The 25,389-nt window shown below is 49.1% G+C and overlaps 2 protein-coding genes across 3 annotated transcripts in view; both read left to right on the top strand.

Annotated features, from left to right (window-relative positions):
• The first annotated feature begins 521 nt into the window (after positions 1 to 521).
• KLHL26 (kelch like family member 26) lies at positions 522 to 9,815 on the top strand. The gene is made up of 3 exons (XM_083880131.1): positions 522 to 1,248; positions 5,318 to 6,095; positions 7,253 to 9,815. The coding sequence occupies exons 1-3, from the start codon at positions 1,067 to 1,069 to the stop codon at positions 8,054 to 8,056; spliced, it is 1,764 nt and encodes a 587-aa protein (XP_083736257.1). The 5' UTR covers positions 522 to 1,066; the 3' UTR covers positions 8,057 to 9,815.
• An 11,296-nt stretch (positions 9,816 to 21,111) lies between these two features.
• CRTC1 (CREB regulated transcription coactivator 1) overlaps positions 21,112 to 25,389 on the top strand; it is a 55,452-nt gene continuing 51,174 nt past the window's right edge. For both annotated transcript variants that reach the window (XM_083879978.1, XM_083879977.1), the window contains exon 1: positions 21,112 to 21,268. In XM_083879978.1, coding sequence (XP_083736104.1) covers positions 21,143 to 21,268 — 126 coding nt within the window. In that variant the 5' untranslated portion in view covers positions 21,112 to 21,142. The remainder of the gene's footprint in view (positions 21,269 to 25,389) is intronic.

The raw sequence follows: 25,389 nt of genomic DNA, 5'->3' as shown, positions 1-25,389 counted from the left end.
TACTCCTTTTTGGCTCCCTTGTTTTATTCCTAATAGTAATAATATAATTTATTCCTAAATAATAATAACAACAATAACAATAACTAACATTAATAATAATAATAATAATAATAATAATAATAGTGATGATAATTCCCTCTAAGTGCACTCTCCCACTGTGGATTTGGGAGCAATTCTCCTGCAGCTTCCCAGACTCGGGATAATCTCTTCAGGATATTTTTTTGATGTCATATTTCCATAAAATATCCCTCAAAAACACAGAGACCAAGAGGAGCAGGACACTCCTGGAAACATCAGCCCCATCCTCAATATCAATCCCTGCCTTTCCTCCTCAGGAGCACCCAGGATGTTGATCCTGAAAAAACCAGATTAAATTTCCCAACGAATTTGGGAATTTCCCAGGGAATCTTGCAGGGAATTCTTTGCACAGCCTCTCTCTCTCTCTCCCTGGAGCAGAACTCCTGCTGTTCTCACTGACAAGTGCATCTGAGGCCAGGCAGATCCCAGGGATGCTGCTGGGGAACACGTGTGAGAGGCTTTGGGAAAAAATAAAGAAATGTTTATTTACGCTGGGAGGGGACTGTTGACTCTGCAGCTCAGACGGTTCTTCAGGGCAGAAGAATTGCTGTGCAATATTTTGCTTTTTTTAAATTATTTTTATTTTTTTTACTCTTCTCCTGGGGGTCAGGCAGAAGGGAAAGGATCAAATGGGGCTTGGCCAGAGCAGGGAAATCCAGCAGCTGCAGGCAGGGGAAGGTGATGAGGAGAAGCAAAAACTTCTGTGACTTGAAGTCGAGGTCAGAGTGGACTCTGAGACACCAACATTTCTTGGAGATTGTGGAGATTTGGGTGGTGTCTGGAGCCCCTGCAGGGTTGTCAGTGCCAGAGAATATCTGGAAAATGTGGAAGTGTTCCGTGCTGGGAGAAGGGAACTCCAGGTGTTCTCTGGGTGGGAATTTACCTTCCAACCAGCTCCAATCCCTGCCTGTCCCCGTCTGCCCGGGTGGGCACCTGACTGTTCTGAGCTCAATTCAAACCAGCCTGTCTCTCTTGTTCTGTTTTTAGCATGGCTGACAAGAACAGCACCCTGAAATGCACCTTCTCTGCTCCTGGCCACAGCACCACGCTGCTGCAGGGACTGGCCTCGCTGCGAGCCCAGGCTCAGCTGCTCGATGTCATCCTCACTATAAATAATGAAGCGTTTCAGGTTCATAAAGTTGTCTTGGCTGCCTGCAGTGACTATTTCAGGTGAGAATCCCACAGGGGGAGCAGGAATTTTTTACCTTTCCCGTGGGTTTGTTGTCTCCCCATCCTCCTCCACCCCAAATTCCCCATCAAACTCCAAAAAGTCCCACCCTACAGAAGCTTTTGGAGGTTTGGTTTGCTCCACAAGTGTCCTGCAGGCAGGTAGAGGTTCAGAATCAGTTCCTCTGCACTCAGATTTGTACAACTACAGCTGCTGGGCCAAGGGAGAAGTCCAAGCTCAGCTTTTGACCTCACCTGGGCAGGTGTTGGTGCTGTGGAGCCACTTGAGCTGATTTGGAGGTGGCAGTGAAGGCATCTCATCCTCCTGTTCTCTTTAAGCACCACTGCTCTGTCTCTAGGGCTCCCTGCCCCTGGGCTGAGGGCACCAAGGTCCTCCTGTGACCCCAAGAGATCTGGGAGAATTGTCCCAGCTGGTGTGGGTTGAAAACAGAAACACCACGAGGAGCTCTCGTAGCCAAATTAATGCAGAGGGAACCAATTGCTGGGCAGGGAATTCAGTGCTGAGTGAAAATAGGTGTTTTATCCATCTTGCCTCTGTCACACAATCACAGAATTGTGACTGAGGTTGGAAAAGATCTCCAAAGTCATCATTGCTCAACCTTGGAGCACTGAGTGCCACGGCCAGGAGTTCCTTGGGTGGGATGGGGACTCCAAAAACCTCCCTGGGCAGCCCCTGCCAAAGCCTGACCAGCCTTTCCAGGAGGAAATTTTCCCAAAATCCGACCTGAGCCTCCCCTGGCCCAGCCTGAGGCTGTTCCCTCTTGTCCTGTTGTCCCCTGGGAGCAGAGCCCGACCCCCCTGGCTGTGCCCTCGTGTCAGGGAGTTGTGCAGAGCCAGGAGGTCCCTCCTGAGCCTCCTTTTCTCCTTCTGAGCCTCCTTTCCTCTTTCTGAGCCTCCTTTCCTCCTCCTGAGCTCCCTTTTCTCCTTCTGAGCCTCCTTTTCTACTTCTGAGCCTCCTTTCCTCTTTCTGAGCCTCCTTTCCTCCTCCTGAGCTCCCTTTTCTCCTTCTGAGCCCCCTTTTCTCCTCCTGAGCCCTCTTTTCTCCTCCTGAGCCTCCTTTCCTTCTTCTGAGCCCCCTTTTCTACTTCTGAGCTTCCTTTTCTCCTTTTGAGTCCCTTTTTCTCCTTCTGAGCCTCCTTTTCTCCTTCTGAGCTTCCTTTTCTCCTTTTGAGCCCTCTTTTCTACTTCTGAGCCTTCTTTCCTCCTTCTGAGCTCCTTTCCTCCTTCTGAGCCCCCTTTTCTCCTTCTGAGCCTCCTTTTCTCCTCCTGAGCTGCTCCTCAGGGCTGCCTCTCTCTGTCAAACCCTCTTGGAGCAGCTCTGACTGGGATTGACTTGGAGTCTGGGATGTTTTTTGGGGCAGCACCGAAGTGAGGGACGTGCTGGAGACACCGGGAGCAGGGAAGGCTCAGACTCGTGGAGAACTCATGGAGAACTCGAGCTGGGAGTTATTGCAGACTCTGGGAAGGGTGGAGAAGGGGCTGTTGATGGGATTTACAGTCCCTTGATGTGTAAATCCCTCCCAGCAGGTAAACAAGACCAAGAGAGGCTTCACTGCCATCCCTCTGCCCATTCTTCAGCTGCTCTGCCTTCATTTCTCAGCCTTTTCCCTCCTCCCTCCCTGGGGGAACACAAACCTTCCAGGCTTATCCAGCAGGCACACAATTAATCCTGGAGCTGTTCTCCCTCCCAAAAAAAAAATGCTAATGGCAGTGTTTTCGTCCTCCCTGCTGGTGCAGGGCCACTGCCAGGGGTGGTTTCACTGTCCAGATCTGATTCCTGAGTAGGTTCCTCCTCAGAACTTTCAGTGGTGCTAAAGAAGGTTGTCCTGGGGAACAATGGTAGAATAATCCAGCTTTTGAAAACACTCTGTTGGTTGATTTTTTTTTTTTTTTTTTCCCCTGCGGGAAAGGGGGGAGGGAAAAGAGTGAAATTGAGGCATTTATATAATCAGCATTTTAAAAACCATAACGTTTTTTGGAAGGGAATCGCATTCTGAAGTCGATGATTTGTGTCTTCAGCGTGGCAACACTAAAGGCTTTTTCCTCTCTCCCTGCTCAGCTGCTGCAGGAGCACACACGTGGCTGGGTGTCCTCTGGGGCCAGGGATCAGGGCTGGGACATGGGATGTGCAGGGATTTCAGCAGAATTCTCTCATCTGCTGCACGGATAAATAATTGGGAACAGCGTTCCTGGTCACTCGGGCTGATCTCACGTGCAGATATTTCCTTATTTAGGTCATTTTTAGGATTTCTTGGGTTTATGCTGGAAGGCAGCAGGTTTTCTAGCCTGGTTTGGACAGGAAACTTGGAAACTCCTGGCTTTTGACAGCGTTCCCAAGATATTCCTTTATTCCTGTGTGGGTGCAGGGTCTGCTCAGCATTTTTTGGGGCTGACTCGCACCTTGGAGTCAGTTCTGGTGACACCACGGGTTTACCTTTCCCATGGAGAAGAGCAGGTGGGGAAAAAACAGCCCAAAAAGTGAAGTTTTGAGACATTTTGTGTGACAATTCACGGATTTGTTGGGATTTGTGTGCAGTGGCAGGGAGTGTTGTCACTCCATGTCACCTACTCTGATTTTCCTGACCCACAACTGCTCCTTGAGCACCACAAGGTGCAAACGTTCACCCTCAGCCACCCCTGGGCAACAAAACCCCTCTGAAACGGGCTGTAAATGTCCCAAAGAGCCAAAAATGACTCCAAACCCCACCAGTGCAGCCCCATCTACTGCTCTGGGATCCTCAGGCCTCGCAGCCCTGGGCGTGGAATGTCCCTCCTGGTTTTTGACAGCGTTCCCAAGATATTCCTTTATTCCTGTGTGGGTGCAGGGTCTGCTCAGCATTTTTTGGGGCTGACTCGCACCTTGGAGTCAGTTCTGGTGACACCACGGGTTTACCTTTCCCATGGAAAAGAGCAGGTGGGAAAAAACCAGCCCAAAAAGTGAATTTTTAAGACATTTTGTGTGACAATTTATGGACTTGTTGGGATTTTTGTGCAGTGGCAGGGAGTGGTGACACTCTGTGTCACCCTGTGTCACTCCATGTCACCTACTCTGATTTTCCTGACCCACAACTGCTCCTTGAGCACCACAAGATGAAAACCTTCATCTCCAGCCATCACTGGGCAACAAAACCCCTCTGAAATGGGCTGTAAATATCCCAAAGGGCCAAAAACGACCCCAAACCCTACAAGTGCAGCCCCATCCCCTGCTCTGGGATCCTCAGGCCTCGCAGCCCTGGGTGTGGAATGTGTTTCCTGTGGAATTTAGGAGCCTCCCAAGGAGGTGATCCAGGGCCTGAGAGCTCTGCTCTGTGGCCTGGGCGAGTGGTGAGCTCACAGCTGTGCTGTAACTGAGCCTTTTCCCCCCCTGATTTTTGTTTAATTGCCTGTCAGCCCCCTGCTGCAGGGGCTGCTGCTCCCCTGGTTTCAGGCCTTGGGAAGGAGCCTTGGAGGGGAGGTTCTGCTTTGGAAGACCAAAGCTGTTCATGAGATGTGTTGCACCTGCGATTTTTGAGCCGTTTCGTGGTTCTCTGTGAGGTAACAGGATAACAGGGGCTTAAAGGCTTTGCTGCCAGGAATCCCTGGCCTCCCACCACAGGTGTGTTCCTTCCTTGTGCTCCCAAATCCTAAACCTAAAACCCTTCAGGGTCCCAATCTCTGCTGGTGCAGATCCCATGGGATCTTTTTTTGTTGGAATATCAAGGATTCATTGATGTCCAGAGTTGTTCACTCCCTGCTCTGGCAGCCCTGCCTCCTCCTGGAGCTTGGTCTTGTGGTCTGCTCTCATTCCCACTGCCAGTGGGATTGAAAAACTTCTCCAGTTGCTGAATATTCCTCCTCAGAGCACTGTTTATGCAATCCTTATGTAAGTCATTGCACGCTCTCAGTTCCTCGTGGCTGGTAGAGATTTAGCCTTGATTTATTCCCCCCTTCCCCACCCCGAGAGAATCAAGAGCGTTAAATAAAATCCACTTTGGAGGTGCTGCTTTTTTTTTTTTTTGCTTAAAATGCAGGGGGGATTTTTTGTTGTTTTGTTTGCGTCACCGACCTGCAGGGCGATGTTCACGGGCGGGATGAGAGAGGCCAGCCAGGACGTGATCGAGCTCAAAGGAGTGTCTGCCAAGGGCCTCAAGCACATCATCGACTTCGCCTACAGCGCCGAGGTCACCCTGGACCTCGACTGCATCCAGGACGTGCTGGGAGCCGCCGTCTTCCTGCAGATGGTGCCCGTGGTGGAGCTGTGCGAGGAGTTCCTCAAGTCTGCCATGAGCGTGGAGACGTGCCTCAACATCGGCCAGATGGCCACCACCTTCAGCCTGGCCTCCCTCAAGGAATCCGTGGACGCCTTCACCTTCAGGCACTTCTTGCAGATCTCCGAGGAGGAGGACTTCCTCCACCTGCCCCTGGAGAGGCTGGTCTTCTTCCTGCAGAGCAACAAGCTCAAGAGCTGCAGCGAGATCGAGCTGTTCCGCGCCGCCGTGCGCTGGCTGCAGTTCGACCCCGCGCGCCGCGCCGGGGCCAGCCAGGTGCTGCGGCACATCCGCTTCCCCCTGATGAAATCCTCCGAGCTGGTGGACAGCGTGCAGACCTTGGACATCATGGTGGAGGACGTGCTGTGCCGACAGTACCTGCTGGAGGCTTTCAACTACCAGATCCTGCCCTTCAGGCAGCACGAGATGCAGTCGCCGCGCACGGCCATCCGCTCGGACGTGCTGTCCCTGGTCACTTTTGGTGGCACTCCTTACACCGACAACGACCGCACCGTCAGCCCCAAGGTTTTCTGCCTGCCTGATGCTGCTGGACGCCAGTTCCGTGAGCTCACCGAGATGGAGGTGGGTGTGGGAGCACCTGGGGATGGCGGGGAGAGGGGAGTCTGCACACCTGAGATGCTCTGGAATGTGTGGTTTTATTACAAGGGTTATGGGTAAAAGGGCCTGGCCTTCAGTCGCCAGCCTGGGCTGAAGGGAAGTCCCAAAGAGAGAGTGATAGAAGAGGGTAAGAGGGGTAAAAGCAAGAGAGCTAAGAGGTAAGAGGAGTAAGAGAGAGGTAAGAGCTAAGAGGGATGTAGAGGCATCCGTGGACAAGGAACTCTGCAGAGCCGAGATATTCTAGAAACACGAGGTTTTATTGCAAAGGTTGTGGGTAAAAGGGCTTTGCCTTCAGCTACCAGCCTGGGCTGAAGGGAAGCCCCAAAAGAGAGAGGGAGAGAGAGAGGGTATGAGGTGAGGGAGGTAAAAAAGCTAAGAGAGGTAAGAAGAGGTAGAAGAGTCCTGTGAGTCCTGGGCAAGGCATTGATGGGCCATGAGCAGAAGAGCCCAAAGGAGGGGTCTGGGAAAACACTGCCCCACCTGGTTCCAACAGCTCATGGGGATGGAATAAATACTGTGTGCACATCCCACACTACAACCCAGGCCAATTTCATATACTTTTTATATTTCTATATTTTTTAGCATCTCTTTGCCAGGCTTTTATATTTTTTACCATCTCTTTACCAGGGCAATCCCATTTATAAATCTTTTCCCGCCTCACCTTTCCCAACAGGTGGGCAGCAGCCACTCCTGCGTGGCCGTGCTGGACAACTTTGTCTACCTGGTGGGGCAGAGCATCTCACATTGGCTCCTCCCCCTGGGCAGAGCATCTCACATTGGCTCCTCCCCCTGGGCATTGGGAGCATCTCCCAATGGGATGAGGAGTCGTGCAGTGGCTCCTTGATGGCCCATTAAACAGAGAGAGCTCCTGGAGGGAGTTCCCTGTGAGTCCTGGGCAAGGCATTGATGGGCCATGAGCAGAAGAGCCCAAAGGAGGGGCCTGGGAAAACACTGCCCCACCTGGTTCCAACAGCTCATGGGGATGGGGATGGAATAAATACTTTGTATAAATAAATAAATCCTACACTGCAACCCAGGACAACTTCACTCACACCTTTTATATTTTTTACCATCTCTTTGCCAGGCAATCATATTTATAAACCTTTTCCTTTACCCAACAGGTGGGCAGCAGCCACTCCTGCGTGGCCGTGCTGGACAACTTCGTCTACCTGGTGGGGGGCCAGCAGCTGCAGTACCGCAGCGGGGAGGGCGCCGTGGACGTCTCCTACCGCTACGACCCTCACCTCAACCAGTGGCTTCGAATCCAGGCCATGCAGGAGAGCAGGATCCAGTTCCAGCTCAACGTTCTCCGAGGGATGGTCTACGCCACGGGCGGCCGCAACCGCTCGGGCAGCCTGGCCTCGGTGGAGAAATATTGCCCCAAAGACAACGAGTGGAGCTACGTGTGCTCTTTGAAACGCAGGACTTGGGGCCACGCCGGGGCCACGGTGGGGGACAAACTCTACATTTCAGGGGGTTACGGCATCTCCGTGGAGGACAAAAAGGCGCTGCATTGTTACGACCCTGCTGCTGATCAGTGGGAGTTTAAAACCCCCATGAACGAGCCCAGGGTGCTGCACGCCATGGTCAGCGCTAACGGAAGGATTTACGCCTTGGGAGGAAGGATGGACCACGTAGATCGTTGTTTTGACGTCCTGGCAGTGGAATATTATGTCCCTGAGACAGATCAATGGACCACGGTGAGCCCGATGCGCGCGGGGCAGTCGGAGGCGGGTTGTTGCCTCCTGGAGAAAAAGATTTACATCGTGGGGGGTTACAACTGGCACCTCAACAACGTCACCAGCATCGTGCAGGTCTACAACACCGAGACGGACGAGTGGGAGAGGGATTTGCACTTCCCTGAGTCTTTTGCTGGTATTGCTTGTGCCCCCGTGATCCTCCCGCAGGTGACGAGTCAGAGGTGACTCCAGGGAGGGGGTTTGGGGGTTGTGAGAGAGGAAAAAAAGGATAAAAACAGCTCCAGGGTCCAGAAACTTTCTGGTTTTTCTGCTCCAGAAAGTCCTTCCTGCTGCTGTTGTTGGTGGTGGAGTCCTGGCAAGTTCCATCAGCAGCACTTGTCAGCCAGGCAGACTGAACAGATGTTACAGCTGGGAAAAGATTTTTTTCTCTCCTCTCTCTTTCTCTCTTTCTCTGTTTTTTTTTGGTGGTTTTTTTTGTGGGGGGTGAATTTTGCCAACTTTTCATATTTTTACCGGCGCTGCAAACATTGGCAGCTCAGGAGTCACTCAGCACTGGGGTTCTTCTTTCCAAGAGATCAGGTTTGGGGAGGTGTTTTTTTTAATCAATAGCTCCAAAAATCATTGTGTGTCGATCTGTTGGGTTTTTAGCAAAAAAAAGAGACAAAAAAAAAGCCAAAACCTGTGTAACACACTGACCTCCAGAAGCAATAAAAGGACAGTGGGAGCTACAAGAGCTCAGGTGCTTGGATTGGGAAAGCAGATCTTTCAAAGGTGACTTTTTCCATTTTTTTCCCCTTCCTGAAGGAGGGAATATTTATCCCTGCAAACCTCTGGCCTTCACTGCTTGGATCACTCTGCAATTCCTCACCCCCTCCAGCTCCTCCAAGTGCAGAAATTCCCCTTTAATTGGGGTTTGCAGCACTAAATCCACGGTGAAAGCTTGATTACATATAAACAGGAGGGATTATTTGGGTTCAGAAGTGCCAAAAAACATTTGGCTGCCCCGGCAATAAGAGCTCTGCAGTCGTTCCATCAGTGAAGCTCCTGCAGATTCTGGGTCAGGATTTTCACCTTTCCCAACACTTTTATCCCAACTCTTCCTCCAGGGAAAGGAGGTGGGTGCTACTCTTTCAACAGCTGAAAGTTTTTCTTCCTTCCCATGTGAATGAGCTGCTCAAAATCCCAAAATTATGGGAGTCCCAATGGAATGTGGTTTTGTTGTTGTATTTTAAAATTAAGAGGTTGATCTAAGATGGCTTTGTCATTTTTTTGTAAAAATCTTCACTGCACAGAAACACCTCTCCTTGAACTTTCCTCTCCTCCAAGCCATTTTTCCCCTTTATTTAATTTAATGAACGAATTGCAAAAAAAAAAAAAAAAATCTCCGGTTCCATCAGGAATCCAAGGGCTTCGTTTTGTACCTGTGTCAGCTTGATTTGGATGCACAAAATCTCCTTTTTGCAGAGGAGCTGTTTCATTCTGCTGTGAAATAAATCCTGGCCTGCAACCTCTAGTGACAACTGGTGAATCCCTGGAGAGGTGTGTGTGTGTAAAACATGAACTCCACACACACCTCAGAGGTTTTTTCTGAAATTCCTGAATTTTCTGGAATTCCAGAATCCCTTGGGTGGGATTTCTGAATTTCAGGCTCAAAGCCATGCAGAATCTCCTCTGTTCCTCTCCATTTTTATTTTTATTTTTTTTTTTTTTTGTCTGCCAATAATAAATGGATGAAAAGGACGTGTTGCTCTGTGAAATGCTGCACTTGGAGGGTTCTCAGGTATTTAATTGACTCCTTTTCTCTGCTCCTTTGGTTGCCAAAAACACCCAGGATGATGGGCTTGGCAGAGACAAGGAGATGCTGAGAGGATGAACTGGAGCTCAGTTCAAACTTCAGAGTTACAAAAAAAAAAAAATGGATTTTCCTCCTTGAATCGTTCCACATGTTGATAAAAAATGTTGTTTCTCAGGTTATTTTCTCCCTTTCCCAAGTGCAGGATCTGCTCAATCCTCTTTTTGATGGTGTCATTCCTTCATCCAGAGGGACAGACAGGGGGTTTAGGTGGGATATTTGGGATAAATCCTTCCCTGGGAGGGTGGGGCAGCCCCTGGACCCCTAAAAGTGCCCAAGGCCAGGCTGGAGCCACCTGGGACATTGGGAAGTGTCCCCATGGCAGGGGTGACACTTCAAAATCCCCTCCTAATCCAACCCACTCTGGAATTTCATGATCTTACACTGCTTCAATAATTCTTCCCTGTTTTATTTTAATTTTTCCCCATTTCCTGTGGCAGCAGAGGATGGTTTGTGGGTCTAATCCATGAGTTTTTCTGGATGTGCAGCCACGTTTCCCATCCCACACACTGGGAAGTGTCCCCATGGCAAGGGTGACACTGGATGGGCTTTAACCAACCCAACCCACTCTGGAATTCTGTGATCTTACACCACTTCAATAATTCTTCTCTGTTTTATTTTAAATTTCCCCCGATTCCTGTGGCAGCAGAGGATGGTTTGTGGGTCTAATCCGTGAGTTTTTCTGGATGTGCAGCCACGTTTCCCATCCCACACACTGGGAAGTGTCCCCATGGCAGGGGTGACACTTTAAAGTCCCCTCCCAACCCAACCCACTCTGGAATTTCATGATCTTTCACCACTTTAATAATTCTTCCCTGTTTTATTTTAAATTTCCCCGATTCCTGTGGCAGCAGAGGATGGTTTGTGGGTTATTCTCTAATCCCTGAGTTTTTCTGGATGTGCAGCCACGTTTCCCATCCCACTCACGCCCCAAGACCATCCCTGGAATTTCTTCTTGAGGAAAAAAAAACTTTTCCTTTTTCCCTTCAGCCTTCTCAGGTTTGTGTGTGTTTTGGGGGAAAAAGAGGAAAATCCTTGGAAAACTTGGAAAAAAACCCTGTTTAGTCTCCATTTCTAGGACAACATTGAAAAAATAAACCTAATCCAGGTGTTCATCCCTGTTGGAATAATTTGTTTTGCTGCCAGGAGGATGCACAAAGCCCTCCTGGAATTCTATTTATTAAACAATTAAATCCAAACTGGGATTCCCATTTTCCTGCCACAGAGGAGCAGGAGTTGGGAAAGAATCTGGAAGTTCTCTGGATCTTTTGTTGCTGGAATTGTTCTTTTTATAGCAAATTGTAAATAATTATTTCTCATCGAGAGAGATGGAAATCTTCTGGTTGTTCTAAATTTAGCAGAGATTCAAATATTTTGAGACCATAAATATTCTGGATCATAAATTTATTTTTTTTTTTTAGCAGCAGAAAAATTTTAATTTTTTTTTGATTCATCCAGAATTCAGATTTTCTTTTCTTTTTTTTTTTTAGCAGCAGAAAAATTGCAATTTCTTTTGATTCATCCAGAATTCAGATTTTTTTAACAGCAGAAAAAAATTGCAATTTCTTTTGATTCATCCAGAAATCAGATTTTTTAAAATCTTTTTAGCAGCAGAAAAAAAATGCAATTTCTTTTGATTCATCCAGAATTCAGATTTATATATATATATATATATTTTATTATTTTTTTAAGCAGCAGAAAAAAATTGCAATTTCTTTTGATTCATCCTGAATTCAGATTTTTTTTTTAGCAGCAGAAAAAAATTTAATTTCTTTTGATTCATCCAGAATTCAGATATTTTTAATTTTTTTTTTAGCAGCAGAAAAATTTCAATTTCTTTTGATTCATCCAGAATTCAGATTTTTTTTTTATTTTTTTTAGCAGCAGAAAAATTTCAATTTCTTTTGATTCATCCAGAATTCAGATTTTTTTTTTATTTTTTTTAGCAGCAGAAAAATTTCAATTTCTTTTGATTCATCCAGAATTCAGTGGTTTTTTTTTTTTTTTTTTTTTTTTTTTTTTTTTTTTTTTGTGTGTGTGTGTGTGTGTGTTTTTTTTTCTTTTTAGCAGCAGAAAAATTGCAATTTCTTTTGATTCATCCAAAATTCAGACACTCCCAGTTATCCTGGTGCCACACCAAAAAAAAAACCAAAAAAAAACCCAAAAAAACAAACAAAACAAAAACAAAACCCAGGCAGAAATTTCCCCATTTTTCCAGGGCTGTGATAAGAACTGGGAGCTGCTGAAAACTCCACAAAAAAACCAAACCATTGAGGACATTTATCACGGGCAGGATCGCTGGAGCCAGACTACTGTCAGGATAAATAAAACATGTTCCCCCAGTGCAGCCCTAATTATGATTTTTAGCCAGTTGTGTAACGTGCAGAACTTTATTTACAATAAATCTTCCGGATTTCATCACTTGGGGGTGGCTGAAAGAGCAGGAAAAAGTGGGATGTGGTTGGAGAAATTAAAAGCTGGGGGGGTTTCAGGACAGAGAGGGAGAAAAATTGGCTTTTCTGGTTTTTCCAAAGAGGGCTCAGCTCTCCTGGAGCACAGAAATATCCCCCAGAAATCTCCCCCAGAAATATCCCCCAGAAATCTCCCCCCTAAAAGGTGTTTTGTGCTCTGCATGTTAATGCTGAGTGGGCACAGCAGCTCCCACAGAACTTTTTGTTTTTCTCCTTCCCCAAAACTCCTCCCTGAGCTGCAGGAGCTGTTTGGAGCTTTCCCTGTTTGATAGCTCAGCTCCAGGGGGGGAATTTCAGCTTTTATTTGTGGGTCAGGTATGGTTTTGACTGCTTTGACACCGAGAATTCCAAAAAAAATTAACAAAAAAATGTGGTTTTTTTCTGCTGGGAAACAGCTGCTGGTTGAGCTGGGCCACCTGAAATCAACCTCAGATCTCCAGGAAAAGGGTGAGGAGGAAGAGGAGGGTGACAATTCTCATCCCTGGGAGTGTCCAAGGCCAGGCTGGAGGAGTTTGGAGCTCCTGGGACAGTGGAAATTGTTCCTGGATGTTCTTTATCCAACCCACACCACTCTGGGATTCTCTGAAATGAAAAAAAAAAAAGCTGTTTTCAGAAAAAACAAAAGTTTTCAGAAGGTTTTCTAAGCTGGAGGAGAGAAATCCAAACTGCTTGGCTCAGTCCCTGAGGCTTTGCAGTTTTTCTTTCACACCCAGGCCCCTGTAATTACCTAAAACTGCTTTATTTGGCTTCTTAAGAAATGAAGATCTCCTTTTTTTTTTTTTTTTTTTTTTTGGGGTGTTATTTGTGCAGGGAGTGATGCCTTTGAAATCCCTGAGCCTTTCCCCACATCAGGAGCACCTAAAGCAGAACAGATCCTTGAATTTATTTAATTTTAATTTTTTTTTTATCATTCAGGTCTCAACCATTTGCTAAAAAGGTATTTTTTTTCCATGTGGTTATAAAGTGCTGTTTGTCATCAGGCTGCTAAACCTTGAATTTATTCAGCTTGAAATGCCAAATTATTTTTTTCTTCTGATCCTCCTGAGGATTCAGAGCCGTTCTCTGGCAGGATCAATCATTGAGCCCCTCCAGGAGAGGTTTGGAACAGGAATATTTGAATTTCAGGGAGGTTTGGAGCAGGTAACGTGCCTGGGCTGTTCCTTTTTCACATCCCAAAATGATGAGAGTCAGAATTTGGGGTTTGCACGGGAGGGGAGGGAGAAAATCTGATTTTTTTTCCATGGAAAAGTGGGCAGAATTAACCCCTGGATGTGCCCTCTGAGTGCTGCAGCTCCTGGGAAAATCACTGGGGAAAGAAGGACCTTGATGGGTGATTTTGATGGGAATTTGGGAAGAAATCTTTCTCTGGGAAGATGGAATGGGATGGAATTCCCAGAGCAGCTCTGGCTGCCCCATCCCTGGGAGTTCCCAAAGGTTGGATGGGACAGTGGGAGGTTTCCCTGAGCAAAGGGAGCCACAAAAAACAGGAATTCTGTGGTGGCTGCTCAGTCTCCTGCTGAAAAAATCCACTTTAGTGATGCTCCCACTTCACTGAAATGAGGGAAACCCCAGAGATGCCCTTGGTTTGTCAGGATTTTGTGCAAAAAATCACCTGGAACTGCAGAAAAAACCCACCCTGAATTCTCCTTCATGCCTTGATTTATTTATTTTTAATATTTTTAGAGTGAAAATCGGGCTTTGGACTTGTCCAAAGGGAGGAGGGACAGTTGAGGGATGAGCAGGGCAGAGGTTGGATTTGAAGCAGGGCAGGATCACAGGGATGGTTTGGGATGGAAAGGACCCTAAAAATCCTCCTGGCACCTCCCAGGGACACCTCCCACCACCCCAGGGGATCCAGCCTGGCCTTGGGCACTTCCAGGGATCCAGGGAATGCTCTGGGAATTCCAGCCCAGCCCCTCCTCACCCTCAGAGCCAGGAATTCCTGCCCAAAATCCCATCAAAGTTCCCCTTTCCCAGTTTGAAGCCATTCCCTGTGTCCTGCCCCTCCATCCCTTGGAAATTCTTGTATTTCCCTCCTTCCCTGAGTGTCAGGCACCTCCTGACTCGCCTCTGGCAATTCCCACATGGAATTCTCTGCCTCCCATCCCCTTTGGGAAGGCACAGAGTGGCTGCTGCTTTCCCAGCTGCCCACGGCACTTCAGTACCCTGGGAATGATCCCTGGAACCCCAAAATGATCCCTGGAACCCCAGAATGATCTCTGGAACCCCGGGAATGATCCCTGAGTCCCAGGAATGATCCCAGGAATGATCACCTCAGCATCCTGGCAATGATCTCTGCATACCAGGAATGATCCCAGGAACCCCACAAATGATCCCTGTGTCTTGGGAATGATCCCTGAATCCGGGGAATGATCCCAGGAATGATCCCTGGATCCCAGGAATGATCACCTCAGCATCCTGGGAATGCTTCTTGTGTCTTGGGAATGATCCCTGAGTCCTGGGAATGATCCCAGGAATGATCCCTGCATCTTGAGAATACTCCCTGGAACACAGGAATGATCCCTGAGTCCCAGGAATGCTCTCTGTGTCCTGGGAATAATCCCTCTTATGTCCCAGGAATGATCCTGGGAATGCTCCCTGCACCCCAGAATGATCCCTGCCTTCCAGGAATGATCACCTCAGCATCCTGGGAATGCTCCCTGCCTTCCAGGAATGATCCTGGGAATGCTCCCTGTGTCCTAGGAATGATCCCTGCATCCTGGGAATGATCCCTGGAACCCCACAAATGATCCCTGTGTCCCAGGAATGATCCTAGGAATGATCACCTCAGCATCCTGGGAATAATCCCTGAATCCTGGGAATGATCCCTGCACCCCAGAATGATCCCTGGATCCCAGGAGTGATTCCTGGATCCCAGGAATGATCACCTCAGCATCCTGGGAATGCTCCCTGCATCTCAGGAATGATCCCTGAGTCCCAGGAATGATCCTGGGAATGCTCCCCGAGTCCTGGGAATGATCCTGGGAATGATCCCTGCACCCCAGGAATGATCCCTGGATCCCAGGAGTGATCCCTGAATCCTGGGAATGCTCTCTGCATCCTGGGAATGATCCCTGCCTTCCAAGAATGATCCCTGGATCCCCGGAATGATCTCTGTGTCCCAGGAATGATCCCTGAGTCCTGGGAATGATCCCAGGAATGATCCCTGCACCCCAGAATGATCCCTGGATCTCAGGAATGATCACCTCAGCATCCTGGGAATGATCCCTGCCTTCCAGGAATGATCCTGGGAATGCTCCCTACATCCCAGGAATTCTCCCTGCACCCCAGGAATTCTCCCTGCATCCCAGGAATTCTCCCTGCATCCCGTGTGGAACGAAGCCAAGCCCCAATCCTGGGAAAAGGGGACAGAGAACAGAACCCTCGTTGTGGCTGCCAGAACCTCTGGGAGCAGGGAAAGGCTCCGAGGTGTGGAAATGAGAATTAATTTCTCTCAGCAGTGGCTGAGTTTGGCTTTCTGTAATTTTAGAATTCTCCGGGAATGGTGAGGGAGCAGAGCTGGAAGGGTGACAGGGGAATATTGGTGCAGGGAGCTGAGCCAACCCTCTGTGTGAGTGGATTTGTTGGGCTCTCGGAGGGGAGAGGGGTTCAGGTGCTTTTATTTGCCCTCTGGAAACGAGGACATCTCAAATTAAAGAACTTTTCACCAGTTCCAAGTGAAACAAGAGGATGTTTTCCTGCCCTGAGCACGGTTTGGAGCCCGGTTCAGAATAACTGGGGGGCTCTGAGGATATTCTTCTGCGAGGATAATGGGAATGTCAACAGGAACGTTAAGTAGGAAGTGTGAAAGATCAAAATCTTGGTGTCTGCAGGCAAAAAAAAAAATAAAAAAATAAAGAAACCTCAGCTCATTTTTGGATCACAGCACAACTCCAGTGCTGCCCTGGTGTTGTTGAGTCCCTCGAGCTCACAAATCTCCCCTGGGAAAGCTCTGAGGGAGGGAAGGAGCTGGATTTTGTGTGTCAGGGAGGGATAAAACCCTCCCTGCAGAGAATCTGCCCCTCTCCACTCGGGGAGGAGGATTTTTGGCAGATTTGGCCACAGCAGCCCCGGCCTGGGGGGTTCTTTGTTTGCTCTGGAGCCTCAGTTACCAAAATCTCTTCCCAAACTCCCTGGGAGGAGCTGGAGCTGCTGCCCTGGGGGATCCCAGTGGGGATTTCTGGTGAGATGGGGCAGTGCTGGTGGGATGGGGATGATGAGATGGGGCAGTTCAGGTGGGATGGAGCTGTTCAGGTAAAATGGGGATGATGAGATGGGGCAGTTCAGGTGGGATGCGGCAGTTCAGGTGAAATGGGACAATTCAGGTGAGATGGGGCAGTTCAGGTGAGATGGGACAGTTGAGGTAGGATGGAGCTGTTCAGGTGAGATGGGGATGATGAGATGGAGCTGTTCAGGTGAAATGGGACAGTTCAGGTAGGATGAAGCTGTTCAGGTGAGATGGAGAAGTTCAGGTGAGATGGGGCAGTTCAAGTGAGATGGGGCAATTCAGGTGAGATGGAGCAGTTCAGGTGAGACGGACCAGTTCAGGTAGGATGGGGCAGTTCAGGTGAGATGGGGATGATGAGATGGGGCAGTTCAGGTGAGATGGGGCAGTTCAGGTGGGATGGAGCTGTGAGATGGAGCTGTTCAGGTGAGATGGGGCAACTCAGGTGGGATGGGGATGATGAGATGGAGCTGTTCAGGTGAAATGGGACAGTTCAGGTGGGATGGGGATGATGGGATGAGACAGTTCAGGTGGGATGGGGATGATGAGATGGGGCAGTTCAGGTGGGATGGGGATGATGAGATGGGGCACTTCAGGTGAGATGGGGATGATGAGACGGAGCACTTCAGGTGAGAAGGAGCCCAGAGATGCCCCCAGACATGCTCCAGGTGAGGCAGGAGACAGAAATGAGGCTCCAAGGAAAGGAAAGGAGCAATCCCGGCACCCCTGAAGCCTCTCCTGCCCTCCCCTGGCTCTGCAGGGGCAGCAGCCCCCAGCCCACCCCAAACCTGACCCTCTGAGCCCCTGAGATGTCCCAACAGCCCCAAACACTCCATTTGAGAGAACTTTGTGCTGCAAACCCGGATAAAACTCGGGGATTTCAGGCATCGAGCTCGGGGCTCACACTGGAATTCGATCTGATAAAGCTGCACACAGGGAAACAATGAGAAATGAGGGGAAGTTTTTAAGGGAGGAAACTGCAGCCCCCCTTCCCTTTGCCTCCCTGGCCATCTGCACTCCCTCCCCGCCAACCAGGAGGGGAAAATCCCATCCCAGGAGGCGAGAAAGGGGAGAATTTATCAAGCTCCATCTCAGGCACTTCATTTCTCGGTGCTGTAGGAGAGGCAGAGTGGCAGCTGGGGCTGGAGATGTTTGATATCACCACCTTTGGGATGAAATCCAGGACGGCTCCGCCGATTATTTATCATTGTCTCGCTCCTCCAGCGAAAAAAAAAAATAAAATAAAACAATGTGGATAATCAGTATCTCCCCGTTAAATCTCCATGATTGATGTGCTTTTAGCACGACAGGCCAATTGTGCAGGTCGTGTACACACAGAAAGAAAGGATTTTAGGGGGAAAATGGTGTTTATTCCTGGAGGAAAAAGGGGTTGGAGCAACATCTGCCAGGAGAGAGGGAGGAACTGGCCCTGCCAGGGGCTGGAGGAGCCGAGATGGTATCGCAGATTGTAAACATTAAATGTGAGTTGGCAGCCGGGATTTAGGGCAGGACGTGACTTTTGTGGAGATCCCGAGCCCGGGATGAGGATTCACATCCATCCATCAGGGGATAAACTGTGGGAAAGGATGAGAAATAAATGTTAAAGTGGCTGTTTTGGGGTGTACTGGTGGGGCATCCACTGGTGGCACTTCAGGGACTTTCTAAACATTTTAGAAACTTTTAAAACACTTTAGGAAGGAATTTATTCTGCACAAGCTACAGAAGTTTCCCAAAGAGTTTCAAACCTCCACACTGCCAGTAATTTTAGCAAACAAAAGAAGAAATTGCATTTCCTTGGCTACGACATACTGGATTCTTTATTAATTATTGTTCTGCCTTCCACCTTCATCAATCCTCTCCCTTCTCGTGTTAATTAATCCTCGGGCTCAACCTTTTCTCTTCCTCTGTCTGAGTTTTTCATGGTCCAGGTGAGTTGGCACCAAGCCCTGGGGTGAAAAAGGGCACAGGGACACAACAGGGGACAAGGGACAAGGGCTGATCCCGAGCCCAGGATGAGGATTCACATCCATCCATCAGCAGGATAAACTGTGGGAAAGGATGAGAAATAAATGTTAAAGTGGCCGGGCTGGGCTCTGCTGGTGGGGCATCCATTGGTGACACTTTGGGGACTTTCTAAACACTTTAGGGACTTTTTTAACACTTTAGGGACTTTTTAAACACTTTAGGAAGGAGTTTGTTCTGCACAAGCTGCAGAACTTTCCCAAAGAGTTTCAAACCTCCACACTGCCAGTAATTTTAGCAAACAAAGGAAGAAATTGCATTTCCTTGGCTACGACATACTGGATTCTTTATTAATTATTGTTCTGCCTTCCTGTTAATCGATCCTCTCCCTTCTCGTGTTAATTAATCCTCGGGCTCAACCTTTTCTCTTCCTCTGTCTGAGTTTTTCGTGGTCCAGGTGAGTTGGCACCAAGCCCTGGGGTGACAAAGGGCACAGGGACACAACAGGGGACAAGGGACAAGGGCTGATCCCGAGCCCGGGATGAGGATTCACATCCATCCATCAGCAGGATAAACTGTGGGAAAGGATGAGAAATAAATGTTGAAGTGGCTGGGCTGGGCTCTGCTGGTGGGGCATCCATTGGTGACACTTTGGGGACTTTCTAAACACTTTAGGGACTTTTTAAACACTTTAGGAAGGAGTTTGTTCTGCACAAGCTGCAGAACTTTCCCAAAGAGTTTCAAACCTCCACGCTGAGAGTAATTTTAGCAAACAAAAGAAATTGCAGTTTCTTGGCTACGAGCTACTGGATTCTTTATTAATTTTAGTGTTCTACCTTCCTGTTAATCGATCCTCTCCCTTTTCGTGTTAATTAATCCTCGGGCTCAACCTTTTCTCTTCCTCTGTCTGAGTTTTTCATGGTCCAGGTGAGTTGGCACCAAGCCCTGGGGTGAAAAAGGGCTCAGGGACACAACAGGGGACAAGGGACAAGGGCTGATCCCGAGCCCGGGATGAGGATTCACATCCATCCATCAGCAGGATAAACTGTGGGAAAGGATGAGAAATAAATGTTAAAGTGGCCGGGCTGGGCTCTGCTGGTGGGGCATCCATTGGTGACACTTTGGGGACTTTCTAAACACTTTAGGGACTTTTTAAACACTTTAGGAAGGAGTTTGTTCTGCACAAGCTGCAGAACTTTCCCAAAGAGTTTCAAACCTCCACGCTGAGAGTAATTTTAGCAAACAAAAGAAATTGCAGTTTCTTGGCTACGAGCTACTGGATTCTTTATTAATTATTGTTCTGCCTTCCACCTTCATCGATCCTCTCTTTTCTTGTGTTAATTAATCAATTTTCTCATATTAATTAATCCTCGGGCTCAACTTTTTCTCTTCCTCGTGGTCCAGGTGAGTTGGCACCGACCCCTGGGGTGACAAAGGGCTCAGGGACACAACAGGGGACAAGGGTGACAACAGCAGGAGGTGACAACTCCACAGGAAGAGCCCCCGAGGATGAGAGAAAAGCCCAGTTGGGCCTTTTGTGGTTTGAAGTTGTCACTGGTAAGGCAGGACGCTGTTCTCAGCTCCTGGCTCATTAGCTGGGAGAACTGTTAATTAGGGATAATTAAGGGCTCACACTCCTGTGATCCTGCTCTGGTTCAAATCCAAGCTCTGCTCTGTCCATCCCTCACTTGTCCCTCCTCCCTTTGGACAATTACGAGTCCAAAGCCCGATTTTCACTCTGAAGATATTATAAAGAAATAAATCAAGGCGTGAAGGAGAATTCAGGGTGGGGTTTTTTTTCTGCAGTTCCAGGTGATTTTTGTGTGAAATCCTGACAAACCAAGGGCATCTCTGGGGTTTCCCTCATTTCAGTGAAGTGGAAGCATCACTAAAGTGGATTTTTCAGGGACAGGGACAGAGGGACAGGGATGGAGAGAGAGAAGGGGACAGGGAGAGGGGCAGGGGTGGGGAGAGGGACTGGACAGGAATGGGGACAGACAGGGACTGGGACAGGGATGGTGACAGGGACAGGTACAGGGACAGGAACACACAGGGACTGGAACCGGGACAGGGATGAGGACCAGGATGGTGACAGGGACAAAGTCTGGGATCGGGATTAGGACAGACACAGGAATGGGGGCAAGGACTGGGACCGGGGCAGAGATGGGGGACAGGGATAGGGGATGGGTACAGGAACAGAGGCAGGGATGGGGACAAGGATGGGGACAGGGATGGGGACAGGAAGAGAGACCAGGGGAGAGGCAGGGATGAGGGACAGGGATGAGGGACAGGGAAGGGGACAGGAAAAGGGACAGGAATAGAGGCAGGGATGGAGGACAGGATAGGGAATGCGAGACATGGATAGGGATGGGGGAGAGGGATGGGGACAGAGACCGGGGCAGAGGCAGGGATGGGGGACAGGGACAAGGACCGGGACAGGGTTAGAGATGGGGACAGGAACAGAGATGGGGACAGGGATGGGGACAGGGTTAGAGATGGGGACAGGGATGGGGCCAGGCTCAGGCTCGCTCCCAGGCCCCGCGCGCGCCCCCGCCCCGGGGGAAGCCCCTGCCCCGCGCACGCGCGCGCGCCCCCGCCCTCGCCGTCCCCTCCCGCGCGCGCGCCCCCCCCAATCTCCAGCTCCGCGCATGCGCAACCTCCGCCCCCTCACCGCCCCCTCCCGCCCCGCCGCCGCCGCCGCGCACGCGCCCTGCGGCCGCCCCCCCTCCCCATCCCCGGGCCCGCGCATGCGCCTCGCACCCCCCCCTCGGCCGCGGGGAGGGGGATGCGGACGGGGGAAGATGGCGGCCTCGAACAACCCGCGGAAATTCAGCGAGAAGATCGCGCTGCACAACCAGAAGCAGGCGGAGGAGACGGCGGCCTTCGAGGAGGTCATGAAGGACCTGAGCCTGACCCGCGCGCACCGGGTGAGACGCGGCGCCGCCGCCCCCGGGGCTGAGGCGGGTGGAGGGAGGGAGGAGAGGGGGAAGGCGGGTGTTGTGAGGGGCGGCGCCCCCCTCCCCCCCCCCCCCCCCGGAGCCCCTCGGGCCGGGGGCAGCGGCGGCGGGCGGGGCGGGCAGCGCCCCCTGGCGGGGGCGGCAGCGCCCGTGAACCGGGATTGGGGGGGGATTGAGGCCCCCTCAGCCCCCTCCCCTCACGGCCCCCGTTTTCCTCCTCACCCACCTCCGGTTTGGCGGCCCCGCACCGCCCACCGGGCCCGCAGCATCCTCCGGAGAGAGAGCCGACACCTGCCGCGGGGCCCGCGGGGCATCACGGCACGGCACGGCCCGGAGGGGGCTGCGCTGGCCTGGCCTGGGCCGGGCCGGGCTGGGCTGGGCTGGGCTGCGGCACCGCCGTGTCCCCTGCGAGGGGATGAGGAGGGTCCCGGTTTAGCACACAGGGACAGGCCCCAGGTCGGAGGGGCATCCCGGATGCTCTGGTGGTGGTGTCTGAGGGGAAGAGCTCAATTGCATCAGGCCCGGCTCTGAGGGGGGATCTCGGTTCCATCACCTCGGGACAGGCCCTGGCTCTGAGGAGGGATCTCAGTTCCTTCCCCACGCTCTGAGGGGTCCCTGTTCCTCATCCCGGGACAGACCCGGCTCTAAGGGAGGATCTCAGTTCCTTCCCCATGCTCTGAGGGGTCCCTATTCCTCATCCTGGGACAGGCCCCGGCTCTAAGGGGGGATCTCGGTTCCATCACCTCAGTTCCTTCCCCGCGCTCTGAGGGGTCCCTATTCCTCATCCCGGGACAGTCCCGGATCTGAGGGGGAATCTCGGTTCCTTCCCCGGGCTCTGAGGGGGATCTCGGTTCCATCACCTCAGGAGAGGCCCCGACTCTGAGGGGGGATCTCAGTCCCTTCCCCTCAGTCTGAGGGGTCCCCGTTCCTCACCCCGGGACAGTCCCGGCTCTGAGAGGGAAATCCCGGTTCCTCCAGCCCCGCCTGGAGCATTCCCCAGTTCCCCATCCCCGGGGGGCTCAGCTTGGCTCGCAGGTATCTCGGTTTATCCCCGGACTCTGCCGTGAGCTCCTGGTTCCTCAGGCCGGGGCAGGGGTCTCTCCTCAGCCCGGGGGTCTCTCAGAGCACCCCCCGCTGCTCTGAGCCGCCGGACTCGCTGCTGTTCCCCTTCCACTCCTGTTTGTCGTAGGTGCAAATTGCTGCGCTTCCCAAAGCCTCCCTTTTGGCTGCTGGTGTCTCTGCAAAGCCCATCAGCAGAAATTCCCGGCGTAACCAATGCGTTTTCCGGGCACCAGAGATGCTTTTTTTGTATTATTTTTTTTTTCTGGTCCAGATTCAGGGGCTTGTTCTTGTTGGTCGAGTGTTTTGGTTGTTTTTTTTTTTTTTTAACTGTTTCGAGAAAATTTACGAGAATGACAGAACACACGGTTGGGTTTGCAGTGAAAGGTTCCCTTTTATTCCCCCCTGTGTCAGGAGAGGGGTAAAATATTTGTTATGAATTGGTGATGGTGATGTTTGGATGTAAAGGAAAGGCTCCAGAGGCTGGAGAGGGGTAAAATATTTGTTTTGAATTGGTGGTGGTGCTGCAAAGGAAAGGCTCCAGAGGCTGGAGAGGGGTAAAATATTTGTTTTGAATTGATGGTGGTGATGTTTGGATGTAAAGAAAAGGCTCCAGAGGCTGGAGAGGGGTGAAATATTTGTTTTGAATTGGTGGTGGTGATGTTTGGATGTAAAGAAAAGGCTCCAGAGGCTGGAGAGGGGTAAAATATTTGTTTTGAATTGGTGGTGGTGATGTTTGGATGTAAAGAAAAGGCTCCAGAGGCTGGAGTTTCTCACCTGGATGTTGGATTTTCCTGCTGGAGTGAGTTGGGAGCAGAGGGAGGAGAATTTGGAGGTGTTTGTTGTCACTGGAATCATCTCCTGTGCCTCAGTTTTGCCTTCAGTGGTCAGTCCTTGCTGTCACTCCAGAGCTGGCTGTTCCCTCAGGGAGTTCTTGGAATCTGCAATTACAGGTTGTCCTTCAATTAACTCACTCATTGAGCTCTCACCTTCTGCAAGAGAAATCAGAATCCAGATTCGTTTCTCCTGGATCCCATTTCAGTTTCTCCTCCAATCTGAGCTCTCCAAAACCCATGTTTTGCCCTTGGAAAACCCATCCCACTTTGAAGAACCTGGTTTTGAGGAAAGAACCCAACACGAATAACTTTTCTGAGCATTCTGGGTACTGAAGTGATGGAAACACTGAGCAGAGAGCTGAGTAAAATGTCTCCTTTGTAGACTTTTTTTTTTTTTCTTTCTTTCAAATTCCATGATTTCATCAGGGTTTAAAATGCAGAATGAAAGCAAAAAAAAGGAAAAAAAAAAAGGGGTTAAGCACAACTTTTGCTGTTTGCTCTCATTTCCATTTGGCAAAGTCAGTTCGAAAAACGCCTTACTCAGTCGGTGGAAAGCAGCCCAAAATTTCTCTTGCCTTTTCATTATTAGTAATTGTCTTTTTTTATTTTTTTTTTGCAATGTTTACCATCTTGTCTGCTTTATTGTTGGTTACTGCTGGGAGCAAAAGCAAAAAAATTCTGAAAATTCTGAACTTCCTTTCTATCCACAATCATCTCCCACCTATTTACAATGTTGACTCCATGTGGGTTTTTTAAATTCTGATCCAAACCCTCACCAAAAAACAACAACAAAAAAAAAAGAGAAAAAGAATCAACTTTGTTTTCATTGTGTGGAGCAGCAGAATCCTGTTTTTGAGCTGGCACAGTGGAGTTTTTGGCATTTCAGCTCTGCTGGGAGGCACAGACCTTGCACAGAGCGGAGGTGGGTGGTCGATGGAAGCTCTGGAGCTGCTTAATTGTCTTGTGAGTGGGACCTTGGTGTTCACAATCCAGAGCTTTCTGCTCTCCCATAGTAACAAAGTGGGTGAGAACAGGAGAGGGGGAGTTATTTTATTTTATATTTTATTTTTATTTTTTTTTTTAATTTTTTTTTTTCCCTCAGTGACATTGACTCCTGTGTTTTGTTTGTGGCTTTCCTCCTTCTCTTTTATTTTATTTTATTTTTTTTTTCCTCAGTGACATTGACTCCTGTGTTTTGTTTGTGGCTTTCCTCCTTCTCTTTTATTTTATTTTATTTTATTTTTTTTCCTCAGTGACATTGACTCCTGTGTTTTGTTTGTGGCTTTCCTCCTTCTCTTTTATTTTATTTTATTTTTTTTTCCTCAGTGACATTGACTCCTGTGTTTTGTTTGTGGCTCTCCTCCTTCTCTTTTTTTTATTATTATTATTATTTTTTTTTTTTTTTTTGCTGTGAGGTTTGGAATTTCAGGACTGCGCTTGTTTACCAGGGTTTGTCTCAATTTCTCAGCTCAGGGATGTTTTGATGCAGCTTTTTACTCATCCAAGGCTGTTGCTGCCCTTTCAAATTGTAATTAACCAAAAAAAAAAAAAAAATTAACGTGCAGATAATGCTGAGCCCTTCACTATGTGACTCTTGAAATGCTAAAAAATATAAGATTTTAAAAGACAATTTGTGACCTGCATTTTAAGGGTTGTTCTTGGAGATTTTCTCAGTTTTCCAGGATTATTATTTTTTTTTTAATATTCACTTAAAGTCATTTAATTTTGAGGGATTTGAGCTCCCTCTGATGGGCCTCACAGTTTTACCTTGGGGAGAAAAAAAAATACCCCCCAAAACTTCAAAAAGCTGCCAGTAGAAAGAAACCCAAGGAATGAATTAAACCCGGGTTTGTGGTGATGTTTGAAAACGTGGTGCAAAAATTTCATCACCCTTTACTTGTGTATTTTAAGGTGTTACCCAAAGTGGCTTTTGTTGAGTTCCTGAAAAACAATGTGAACTAAAAAAAAAAAAAATCTGGCTGATTTGAATACAAAATCCTGTTATAGTTGGATTTCTCAAGTTGTAATAGGATAGATTTGATTTTTATTCGAAATAAAAATGAAATAAAACCCCCCAGTTTGTGTGTAAAACCCACACACATCCCCCTGCCACAGAATTTGTACTGAAAAATGAGACACTCAGCGGCTTTTTGAGTTCCTGTAGAAGAGATCAAAATGTTTTTTTTTTTGTACATC

The sequence above is a fragment of the Zosterops lateralis genome (assembly GCF_965231275.1).
Source record: "Zosterops lateralis genome assembly, chromosome: 29".
Taxonomy (NCBI): Eukaryota; Metazoa; Chordata; class Aves; order Passeriformes; family Zosteropidae; genus Zosterops; species Zosterops lateralis.
This window is presented reverse-complemented; position numbering and strand designations above follow the sequence as displayed.

Bases quoted from the DNA above. Each gene is read 5' to 3' on its own strand.
- KLHL26 (XM_083880131.1), top strand. From the start codon at position 1,067: ATGGCTGACAAGAACAGCACCCTGAAATGCACCTTCTCTGCTCCTGGC. The intron at 1,249-5,317 runs GTGAGAATCCCA...ACCGACCTGCAG, and splicing joins GCCTGCAGTGACTATTTCAG to GGCGATGTTCACGGGCGGGA. The intron at 6,096-7,252 runs GTGGGTGTGGGA...TTTACCCAACAG, and splicing joins GTGAGCTCACCGAGATGGAG to GTGGGCAGCAGCCACTCCTG.